The sequence below is a fragment of the Acaromyces ingoldii genome, assembly GCF_003144295.1.
Source record: "Acaromyces ingoldii strain MCA 4198 unplaced genomic scaffold FA10scaffold_1, whole genome shotgun sequence".
Classification (NCBI taxonomy): domain Eukaryota; kingdom Fungi; phylum Basidiomycota; class Exobasidiomycetes; order Exobasidiales; family Cryptobasidiaceae; genus Acaromyces; species Acaromyces ingoldii.
This window is the reverse complement of record NW_020290247.1, coordinates 3,261,293-3,271,996: the sequence shown is the minus strand read 5'-3', so window position 1 is coordinate 3,271,996 and position 10,704 is coordinate 3,261,293. Positions and strand designations below refer to the sequence as shown.

Below are 10,704 nucleotides of genomic sequence, written 5' to 3'. Positions count from 1 at the left end.
ACTTTACTAAATCCAATGCAGGAGCAGAGCGAGCGCAATAAAGGGGCGGCGAGCCTAGACCGGACCGGCCTTTCAGCCAAGAAATTAGATTTTGTATGTTGCTATGGCACAATATTATGGTGATCTTGAACCCATTGCCGTTCAGGGAGAGATAGAGGTCTATGGTGATGATGATAGTACGAGAGCTTGCTTGCTCTGTCGAAACTTTTGAGAGTCGCCCACGGCCTTCAGGGAGGGAGGTGAGACTAGGCCCGCTTCCGATTGAAAGAAAGATAGGAGAAGAGCAAGGGTGCCCGTAGTCTACCCTTGCAAGAAGAGGGCTAAGCTGTACGTGTTATGGAGCTTGTCTCCCTGTTGTGGCGCCATTGTCTACTTGCTTCTACTCCTTCTCCTCGACATTTGTCTTGGCAATTGCCCGATCTTTGCGCTTCTTGTTCTTTGCCTTTTTCCGCGTCGGCTCCCCTCCTGCTGCTTCTTCGGACGCTTTTCTCCGCTTGGCCTTCTTCTGTAGTTGACGACGATGAGTTGATGCTGCAGGTCGCTGGCAGGTCAAGCTCACCTTTTCGACCTTTTCGGCCCGCTTTCGCTTTTTACCCTCTTCTTTATCCTTCCTCTTGGCGGCCAGCTGCTCCTCTTGCTTTTTCAGGATCTCATCGCACATTGCTACCACCTTCTTCGCATCCGTGCCACCTTCCTCTGGCGTCTTTCTCCCATTGTCGGGCAGCTTGGCAAGCCTGTTTGTGAAACGCTTTAATCTTCGATGATGGGTCTGTCGCATTTGGAGAGAATGCAAAGGCATCGTCAGTTCTGATGGGTACTTTTGCGAGCAATGAGCGGTGCGGCGATGTGGGCTCACATTACTCTTGAGGTGCACAGTGACGCTCGCGTCATCCTTGAGGGCGGCGAGGGGGCAGATGACACAGGAACGATGGGGCTGACCCTTCTTCAGCGGTGCATCGGGGCGAGTGTAAATCGGGTCTTGAAGCGCTCGTGTGATCGCAAAGGGCTCCTCCTCCTCCTCTGCCTCGGAGCCTGCGCCCGAATCCGATTGCCCATCTTCGTCGTCTTGGTCGTCCTCTTCGTTGCTTGCATTGTTCCCTGAATTGGAACCTTCGCTGTGCTTGTCGTCATCGTCGATCTCGGCCTCGTTCTCACTCTCGCTGTCGCTGTCGCTGTCGTCATCGATAGCCATCTCTGGTGGCGCCTCATGGCCCACAGCCAGGCCCTCTTCTCGGTCCTTTTCGAGCCGCTCGTTGTGCTTGGTGATGCGTTTAAACATGATGTCAGACAGCACAGGCCTACAGCTGCTTGCCGATAGTCGCTGCGTCCAATTTCTTCTTGGATCTTGCTTCCTCCCGAACAATCCAAAAAAAATGACAAAAAAGGGATCAAAATAGCTAAAATTTGCAACTATGAAAAGGAGGTTACAGTCACGTGTATGAGAGAGAATGGGGCTGCACGGACCTCAGCCGTGAGAAATGATATGTCGTGTCGGTCGGGGAAAAAACGCAAGTCTAGGCCAGCAGTTAAGCTAGTGAACATATAGCCCCCTATCAAAAGGCGGGCTGCAGACTGATATTGCATGCATGTTTTTCCTTGCAAGGGCTTTGGGCAGAGAAGCGGGCAGCTTGGAGATAGAGAAGGGAGGTGAACAAAATAAAAGCTAAAGAGGTGATATGTTGCATGGGGCGGTCGGAAAAAAAAAGGGGGGGGGGAGGAAAACAAGCTCCATCGAGCCTGGCAAAAAAGGTGAACCCTTTTTCCAAGGCGCTTAATCGTATATGCAAAGACCAGGCATTTAACAGTACAGTCGGCTGCATAACCGGGACGTGGGCAATTGTTGCAGCTTGATTGAGGCCGTTATTTTCTTTTGTTCGGTACACTCGTGCTGCAGGTATGATGTTTATTGCAGACACAACACAACATGAGCCAGGCTGGTGGCTTGTCTCCTCGTTCGCCTTTCTCTCCTCTTTGCCTAGTACCGCGGCAGGTATTATATTACTGCGCTATTGTTATCGTCTGCGTCGCTTGTTGCCTCCTTTCCTCCTTTCCTTTCCAAATCGGTCGAGGCGACCCTTTGTGGGCGCAAGTTTCCTGGAGCCCGATCGACCCGCACACTCGCAACCGACCCGGACGCGAAAGCTCGCGTCCAGTCCTCGCTAAGCCTCTGCTGCTGGCGCGTCCATAGAAGTTGACTTGGCCATCGACCTCGGAGGCCCAGTATCTGCGGGCGTCGTGAAAGAACATTCTTACCTGCGCCGAGCGACATCGCGCATAAACAGCGAGATAGCTTCCCACAGCACTTTGCGCACCTTGCGCACTACTCGCAGCAGATCGGAAGAACAGGAGGCTGGCTTGGATCACTCTTGGCTCCTCGACACACCATACGCACACAGCACTGGGCAAGGGTTTTTTTTTCTCCTCTTTTTTCCTTTTTTTTTCCAACCCCTTCATTTCCTTCAGCCAAAGCTCGGGCCCACGGCACCACCTTTAAAAGGGGGGCGAACCCTCTATTGCTCCCTTCGATGCCCTCGCCCACCAAACCGGCATCGACGACGACGACGACGACGACTGCGGTCCTCGCAAAGGCGAAGGGCATGTCTTCGCACCACCACCATCAGCCTCCGCACCACCAGCTGTTTCAGCCGCAACAAGAACAACACCAACATCATCTCAACCCTGGCATGGCTGCCTTTGTCGCGCCCGCCGAGGGGCCTCCGTCACAGCCCATCACGATGCCCTATGGCACGCTGCAGCTGGCGAGCCCGGCGCAGCAAGAAGCCTTTGCCGGTGTACTCGGCGCCGGCCACATCGCAACTGGCCTTTCTGACGACGACGACGACGAAGGCGACGAGGACGAGAGCGCGACTAGTGGCGGCGGCAAACGCAAGAGGGCAAGCAGCCGGGCGACCACCAAGGCCACCAAGAGCTCCTCCACCTCTGGCTCCTCAGCGTCCACTTCGACGTCAGCAGCCGCCGCCGCCGCTGCTGCTGCCTCAACATCGAGAGCGGGAGGCTTAGCGGAGGTAAAGGGCGAACGCGACGCGCACACGGGTAGAAGAAAGATCCGCATCGAGTTTATCGAGGACGACAGTCGGAGACACATTACCTTTAGCAAGCGCAAGGCTGGCATCATGAAGAAGGTGCGCGGGCGCTCCTTTTGGGACTGATCAGTGCAAAGGCGATTAGCTCACCTCTCCCCCTCTCTCTCTTCGCATCAGGCCTATGAGCTGGCGACTCTCACAGGGACGCAGGTGCTTCTGCTCATCGTGTCGCAGACGGGACTTGTATACACCTTTACCACGCCCAAGCTGCAGCCGATAGTCGCGACCGATGAAGGGCGAGAACTGATCCAGAGATGCCTCAGCAAGCCTGATTCGCTCGCCGAGGACGCGGGCAAGGAGGGCGAGCATGGCGACGACGATGAAGACGAGGGAGAGGAGCAGGAGGAGGAGAAGCGTGAGCATGACCTGCCTTGCGAGAAGCGCGTGTGTTGGTAATTGAACCCTCTTATCCGCTTTTCACAGCCCAATTTCAACAAGCGATGCAGCAATCGCAACAGCAACAACAACAGCAGCAGCACCACCTTCAGCAGCAACACTCGATGCCTATCCATCAGCAGCAGTACGCTGGCATGGCTCCATACCCCGACCCGAGACTAAATCCAGCCATGCACGGACTCTCTGATCTCGGCGACATGAGCGGGCTGACGATGGGAGGACACAGCTATGCATATCCTCCCCATCAGCAGCAACAGTCGCAGCATCATCACCAACAAAGTCATGCACAAGCGCCGCCGGTCTCGCAACAGCAGTCACAACCTCAGCAGGGAGGCCACCCTCACCAGCAGCAAGCACCACAGCAACACCATCAGCCGCATATGGGTGGCCAGACGGATCAGCATGCAATGCCATATGGCAATTACGGCCTCTGAATGCAATGACGGTACGCCTTGTACGAACACTCGCCCTTCAAGCGAATGCATTTACGACCTCGCCACGCAATGCAATGAAAACACAAGCGAAAACAGACCTACAGCGACATATCGCCTCCGGCCCAGCAGCTATATACCCCTCTCTGCTCTCTCTCTTTCTCTTGGCCCACCTCTGGCTTGCTAGCTCAATCTCCCAGTCCCGGTCCTATCTTCCCCACTTCCCCTCTTCCCATATCTCTTTCCTGGCATGTCACGCGCAAGTATCCCTCGTACCAGTAACAGTAGTAGCACTCAGTCCTGCAAGATGCTGGACCGCATCTTCCCCTTTCGAAGCGCATCTGGGCATGTGTTTCTTCCTGATGAAATGCCAAGTGTCTCAGGTCCTGCAGATGAACGACATTCAGAAATGTCCCCGATTGATACTGATGCTGCTGATGGTAGTGTAATATTAGGGTAATGATGATGATTGTACATGATGGTAGAGTGGTCTCGTCTAGGTGCTCTCTCGGTCTGAATCGTCCGAATCGTCGTAGGTGTACAAGGTCTGATCTCGCTGCGAGCCAGAGGGACGTGGATTGGGCAATGCCTGCCTCTCTTCGCTCGTCAGCAGCGCTCGAATTTCTAGCTGAGAAAGATCGACTTGGTGCTTGGAGGCGAGATGGCGCTGCACGTCATACACTCTCGAGAACCGATAGTCGCAAGTGATACAAGCGCTGCTGTTGCTGCTGGTCTCGTCCCCTCGCTTGGCCAGCTCCGCGCTGATCTTGGACCAGGGACAGGCCAGAATTCTTCCCTTTGCAAGCCTGTGCCTCTTTGGCGCGGCTTTGGCGCCGTATCCTCTTCCCGTCAAGAGGTCCACCAGGAAGCTCTTGGGCGCGCCTTCGCCCGCGTCGAGCTTGCGCTTGCGTACACGTCCCCTCGACGCACTCTCTTCTGGCACGGCGCCGCCCTCTCTCCGGAAGAAGTCATCGTCCATGTCCTCTTCGTCTCCCCCTGCTGCTTCCTCTTCGTCGTCCGCTTCGTCCTCGTCATTCTCGCCCTCGCCCTTGCCATCTGCCCTCGAATCGCCCTGGGCAAGCTGAAAGGGGCAGACCCTCGCATGGCGCACGACGAGATGTTTGTGGCCGTATCGCTTGTCGCAGCCGGCATTTTTGCATGCATAGTCGCGCTGCCCGAGATGCACCGTCTTGGTGTGGACGTCGCGTGCGTACTTTGAAGCAAAAGCCTTGTCACAATCCGGGCACTCAAATGCCATCGATGTCTGAGCTACCCGTCCGGTTGGACCTGAAGTCGTGGAGAAGGAGGGCGGGAGGACAAGGCCTTGATCCTGCAGGTGCCTCTCCTTTTCCATATGCCGCCGAAGATGCGCCTTGAGGTTCTCTCGAGTCTTGAAGACCTTGTCCTTGCAACCTGGCCAGTGGCACCGAGGCGGGTGGACGTCGCGCTGATGGCGCTGCAGGTCCGACCATGTCGAGAAGAAAATGACGTCGCCACTCTCGTGCGGCAGCGTGCACATGTACCGATGAGCATCGTGGGCTGTTCGAAGATGTGCGGCCCGCTTCGAATGAGTGGGAAACTGCTTGAGGCAGCCCGAATGCGTGCATGGAAACAGCGGGCTGGTGCTGTCCTCGCCATCTCCTTGGGCGGCCGCTGGGACGGGAACAGGAACGCGGATAGCGTGAGAGGCAGCAATATGCGTGCGTAGATGCTTCCTCTTTGTAAAGCTCTGTTCGCAGCCTGGCACGTCGCACTTAATTACTCGAGTCAGCCACCAGAAAGATCGACGAGCTCAACCACTCAGGTAGAGACTCACTTGATAGGCACCCTCGCCCCCAGCTCTGCTTCTCTTGCCCCCTCGCTTTTTCTTCCCAGGAATGCTGTGCTGGCCCATCACCGACGAGGAAGCGTCACCGCCTCTCCCGCTCTCTGCCACAGCCTTCCTCTCGTCGTCCTCGTCGTCTGTTGTGCTCTGGCCAACTGCTCGTGCGTCATCGTGCGTCTCGTCTATGTGTCGCCGGAGATGCTGAGCGGTCAAGAATCTCTTTCCGCACTCGACGGACCCCGCCTTGTACTCGCATAGAAAGGGCCGTCTCCTCATCGTTGCGGCCCCGCGCCCGTCGTCGTCGTCGTTGTCGTCGTCTTCGTCGAGGTGGGTCTGCGCGTGCCGATCCAGATGGTCCTTTCTCCCAAAAGACGCTCCACAGCCGTCATGTTGGCATGCAAACGGCCTCTCACCCGTGTGTGTCCGTTCATGCTGGAGCAGCTTGCTCGGCTTGGCAAATGCCTTGTCGCATCCTCTGGCGCTGCATCGCAACAGCAGACGAGCAGGAGCAGGTGGTGGGAGAAGCGCAGCGGGAGAAAGCGAGCGAGGTCGGCAGGTGCTTCCACCGGCATGGCCCCCACCACGGACCTCTACTGCCATCGTCGCCATCCCGCTACCCCTGCGCTGCTGCTGCTGCTGCTGCTGCTGCTGCTGCTGCTAATCTAAATTGATGCTTCTGGCGGGAAGGACAGAGCGCCGAAGATAGTCTGGGGCCAAGAAAAATTTCGAAGAGATGTGCCACGTGGATCACAACCTCATGAGCGCCATCTTCGCCCTTTTTTTTTTTTTGGAGAGCGGGCGTGGACACACCGAGAGCTTCGCAGCTGAAAGACCTACCTCACCTACTATGGCGGCGAGAGGAGGCCGTGGCGGTGGGCGCGGTGGTGGACGCGGCGGAGGCGGGATGAGAGGGGACAATGGCCCTCCAATGGGCGCATTCACTTGGGCGGAGCTCGCCAAGATGGACAAGGAGCCAAGCAAGGCATATCCTGTGAGTGGGCTCTTTGCTCTCTGAGCCTGCTCGATTCGAGGTGCGCTGCAAAAAGCTTGGCTGACAGGTCGTATATATGTGCGCGAAAAGCCAATGGAGGAGAAGCCGGTGCTATCGCCAGCAACGCCGTTTGAGGAGCGGGCGGTTGCGCTGCAGCTCAAATTCCTGTCCGAGCAGCGCTACACATCATGGTGGCCCGTCGAAGAGGAGAAACGGCGGCGCGAGGTGCCACGCTTCTCGGATCGCTACCACCGGGACAATGCAAAGAACGGCTCGCAGTCGCTCAAAATCAGAGAGGCCGCCTACATGCAAAGGGAGGCCTTTCCAAGGGGGCTATGGAAGGCCTTTATGGACGGGGAGGATAAGAAGGCCGATGGGAAGAGGAGCGACGGAGCTGGCCCGTCCAAGAAGCGGACGGATTGGAAACGAATGCTGGAGCGCCTCGAGGTAAATCTCAGCAGATCACCTCTCTCCTTCTCTGACCCTCAAACCATGCTGACACGCGCCTTGACTGCAGACCGGCGGAGAGGCTCCCCCGGATCGGTCACCATCTCCCGATGAGGAGGAGCCCATGGACGATTACGAGGACGAGGAAGAAGACGACTATGCAGACAATTACTTCGACAATGGCGAAGGGGATGACATCGAGGACGAGGGTGGCGGTGGCGAAGCTGAATACGACTGAGAACCGTAAGCACAGCACTGTACTCTATTGAAACTATTTTCGACTCCTCGTGCGGCAAAGTTGGTGTGCAGGGTGTGATCAGGGGCTGATTAAGCAAAATGTGATGCTCTCACTCAATATCGATAGCTCAGGGGAGCTTCGCATCACTTGCGAGCATCGGATCAAGCTGACAACACGCACCCAGGCTTACTCGCACGTAAATAGGCAATAGGGTAGGAGTGAGATGATCATTGCATCACTGTCCGTGTGTGTGGGTTGCTTTGCTCGAGCTTCTGTGCTCCCAGAGCAAAAGATAAAGGAAGAGGAAGAAGAAAAAGTTGAAGGGGAGAGACAACCTAGCCTTGGCCGGGTGTGTAGCCGTTGCACGTCCAGGTAGAGTCTCGGCTGCCTCGGGTGCCCGTGACTTTGTATCCGTTGAAGCCAAGGCTCTGCGGCACGGTTTGGTGGTTGGCCGCCGTGTAGCCGTTGTCTTGAGCAATCTTGATGGCGGCGGGGAAGAGGTTGTTGGGTGTAGTGTCGACGGTCTCGTGCATGAGGACAATTGCGTGCTTGGGCGACTTGATCGTGCGGAGAACAGCCTTGGACTGAGCCGTGGTGGAGCCGGTGCTGTCACCCGAGTCGTAGTTCCAGTTAATGACGACGTACTGTGGGCCCAAGTCAGCTTCCCTTGATGGTCTTAAGACGTCTTTCCTTTCAAAGAGCCAGTACTCACACCCCAGCGGTCATTGAGGTAGTTGACAACATCGTCGTTGGCCTCGCCATAGGGTGGGCGAATGCAGGCGGGGACGACACCAAGAATCTTCCACAGCGCGTCTTCAACGCCCTGGACCTGGTGGTCGATCTGGGCGTGCGTCAGGTCGTTGAGGTGAGGGTGCGTGGCAGTGTGGCTGCAGATCTGCATGCCCTTGCCGTAGGCATAGCGAAGGTCGGAAACACGCTGCTGGTTGTAGATGCACTGGAAGGTTTCCTCGATGTCAGAGACCTTGACAGCAAGGATTTATTGCTCATTCAACTCACGTCGTAGTTGTTGACGTTGACGAAGAACGTGACCTTGATGCCGTTGTCCGTGGCGTGGTCAACGATGTTACGCATGCTATTAATTGAAGGACCTCATTTAGTGATTTGTTGTGAGAACTTCACCGTCTCCACTCACTTGTTGTAAGGACCGTCATCAAAGGTGAAGTCGTAGCAGTGGCTAGTCGTGCACCTCTCCTGGATCCCTCGGAGACCATTGGGAGGACCGCGCTTTGTGAGGGCATCGGAGGCGTTCTGCAGGTGGAACGTTTCGTATTGCGACGGATCGAGCTTGGCCAGGTCGGCCATGACGGTGTCCGACAGCGGGGGCAGGTACTTGGCGGCACCGGCAGCCTGGACCTGAACGGAGGCGGCTGCCCCAAGGATACCGATGGCGAGAGCGAGACGAGAAAACATTGTTGCTGCTGGTATTCAAGGAAAGGCACAGAGCAGACGGAATCTATCGAGAGGCGAGGCCTTATATAAAGAAAAGGGGGGAGAAGAGACGATGACGAGGCAAAAGAGTGTGGATAACGAGCGTCGGGGTCGCGAACACGCACGGTCGGGGAACGAGCTTGGGAGGGGGATGGGGAGGAGGTGAGAGAGCAAGAGCAAAAGAGAGATATACGTGATAATTTCAAGGCTTCGTGGTCAAACCTCCAGCGTCTTTCTGATCGACCTCGATGCTGTATTACGGCGGGATCAGGGCGATAAATAGACAATCGACATTGTAGTAGTAGTATTGTAGTGCCTGACCCTCTCAGGAAGTGTCACTTAAATGCATGCGAGGCGAGGCCCAATACAATAAATCTGGCATCTGCACCTCGGAAATTGGTGGCAGAACGGGAGCATGTTATGCCAGGTACCCTCTGTGAAGAATAGTCCAGGATCTTAATGCGACCCGGGAAAGAATAGTTCTTGGCCGAAATTTTAAAAGAACTTTCACTTACTGCGAGGGGTGAGCCGTACAGTGGTGGCTTTCCAGAGTTCACCCCTGCCCAGCTCGGCCCGTTCCCTCCCTCTCCCCCCTGCCTGTTTTTTTCTCTCTCTCTTCTTCTGCAGAGCAAGTTAACATGACTTGCTCCTCTGCTCATCTTCCGAGCGAGCGGTGTGAGCTCTACATTAATTACGAGAAAAACACGGGGTGCTCAAGCCTGCTCCAAAGCAAAGGCGAAGGGGAAGAAGTAAATAATGAATTCTTCTCTCACTACCGTGAAAGCTTGCCGAAATAGAATCTTTCGATAGAAGCAGAGGGGATCGGGCGTGCGTTCGGCAGGCCCACGTTGATTGAGTCGCGCGTGTCGTTCCTGCTGACTTTTGGCTTCTGACAAGACATGTCATTCCTTCGAAATAGCAAAATGTGTCCGAGGCAGCGGTATATGCGGCACAGTGCTCAATGCCCATGCCAGCACGGTTCGGAGCGCAGATGGCGGCGGTTTTGGCGACAGGCGGCGGCGGTCAACTATGGAAATTAATATATATTTCGAGAACCGCCATGTTTGTGCCGTCGATCCCGCTTCTGACTGTCAATGGGAGCTTTTTGGCCGGCGGAAATGGCACTCCTGTCTCCGCTATCGTGCTATTATTACCAAATTGGGACGGAACGGATGACCTCCTCTCAGAGCGCACGCGCGAGCAATAATCTCGAGGCTGACACTTGATCAGGGCGGATACATTAAAACTCCGTCGAGATAGGAGGCCCGTGGACCCGCAGGGAGCAGCAAGCACATGAGGTTTATGCTACTCTTGCTCTGCGGAAAAGGGGCAGCTTGTAAAGATTGCCGTTGTTCCTCCCATCGTGAACTGGGGCCAGACTCGGTCTTCCGTGAAGCATCGCTCGTTGCTCGAGGTTGGCAATAGTCTCTCTTTGAAATTCGCTTATTCGGACAGCCCTCGCGCTCCCCCTCGGACCATCAAGCTCAACAAGTTACCAATTCAAAGACTTTGGAGTCATCAAAGCAAGGTTCACGGTGCTCCGAGCAGCGTCCTACCAGGCTTGCTTGCTTGCTCCGATTCATCCCACATACAGGCGTTAGTGCTTCTGAAGCAACCGGTGCGGGAGAGCCGCCACGTGATTCCTTCCTTCCTGTTCATCCACCTCCACCAATCGACAGCCACAAAAGTCCGAATGCCAGCCGCCCTCGCCCAGAAGGTAGATCTCCACTTAAAAAACTGGCGAGTTTTGCCCATGCTTCCAACCGATCCCACCAGAGCGCCATCAATACACGCCCCTCCTCCAGTGATCAGACCAGACTGCA

At 55.8% G+C, this 10,704-nt stretch overlaps 5 protein-coding genes across 5 annotated transcripts; 2 read left to right on the top strand and 3 right to left on the bottom strand.

The window, feature by feature from the left end:
* Nucleotides 1–43: 43 nt before the first annotated feature.
* FA10DRAFT_264503 (hypothetical protein) lies at nt 44–1,361 on the bottom strand. The gene is made up of 3 exons (XM_025520672.1): nt 857–1,361; nt 560–769; nt 44–505 (listed from the first exon to the last, which is right to left on the bottom strand). Exons 1-3 carry the CDS (start codon nt 1,277–1,279, stop codon nt 380–382), a joined length of 759 nt encoding a protein of 252 aa, XP_025381102.1. The 5' UTR covers nt 1,280–1,361; the 3' UTR covers nt 44–379.
* A 1,374-nt stretch (nt 1,362–2,735) lies between these two features.
* FA10DRAFT_225806 (SRF-TF-domain-containing protein) lies at nt 2,736–3,500 on the top strand (the record flags this gene model as incomplete). The annotated part of the gene is made up of 2 exons (XM_025518659.1): nt 2,736–3,143; nt 3,222–3,500. 2 exons carry the CDS (start codon nt 2,736–2,738, stop codon nt 3,498–3,500), a joined length of 687 nt encoding a protein of 228 aa, XP_025381101.1.
* An 864-nt stretch (nt 3,501–4,364) lies between these two features.
* On the bottom strand, nt 4,365–6,437 carry FA10DRAFT_248338 (hypothetical protein). Its single transcript, XM_025519486.1, has 2 exons — nt 5,748–6,437; nt 4,365–5,684 (listed from the first exon to the last, which is right to left on the bottom strand). The coding sequence occupies exons 1-2, from the start codon at nt 6,363–6,365 to the stop codon at nt 4,428–4,430; spliced, it is 1,875 nt and encodes a 624-aa protein (XP_025381100.1). The 5' UTR covers nt 6,366–6,437; the 3' UTR covers nt 4,365–4,427.
* Nucleotides 6,438–6,554: 117 nt separating this feature from the next.
* FA10DRAFT_264500 (hypothetical protein) lies at nt 6,555–7,549 on the top strand. The gene is made up of 3 exons (XM_025520671.1): nt 6,555–6,747; nt 6,838–7,194; nt 7,265–7,549. Exons 1-3 carry the CDS (start codon nt 6,685–6,687, stop codon nt 7,430–7,432), a joined length of 588 nt encoding a protein of 195 aa, XP_025381099.1. The 5' UTR covers nt 6,555–6,684; the 3' UTR covers nt 7,433–7,549.
* FA10DRAFT_34607 (glycoside hydrolase/deacetylase) lies at nt 7,483–9,039 on the bottom strand. Its single transcript, XM_025525449.1, has 4 exons — nt 8,586–9,039; nt 8,450–8,525; nt 8,145–8,387; nt 7,483–8,076 (listed from the first exon to the last, which is right to left on the bottom strand). The coding sequence occupies exons 1-4, from the start codon at nt 8,861–8,863 to the stop codon at nt 7,768–7,770; spliced, it is 906 nt and encodes a 301-aa protein (XP_025381098.1). The 5' UTR covers nt 8,864–9,039; the 3' UTR covers nt 7,483–7,767.
* Between the last annotated feature and the right edge of the window lie 1,665 nt (nt 9,040–10,704).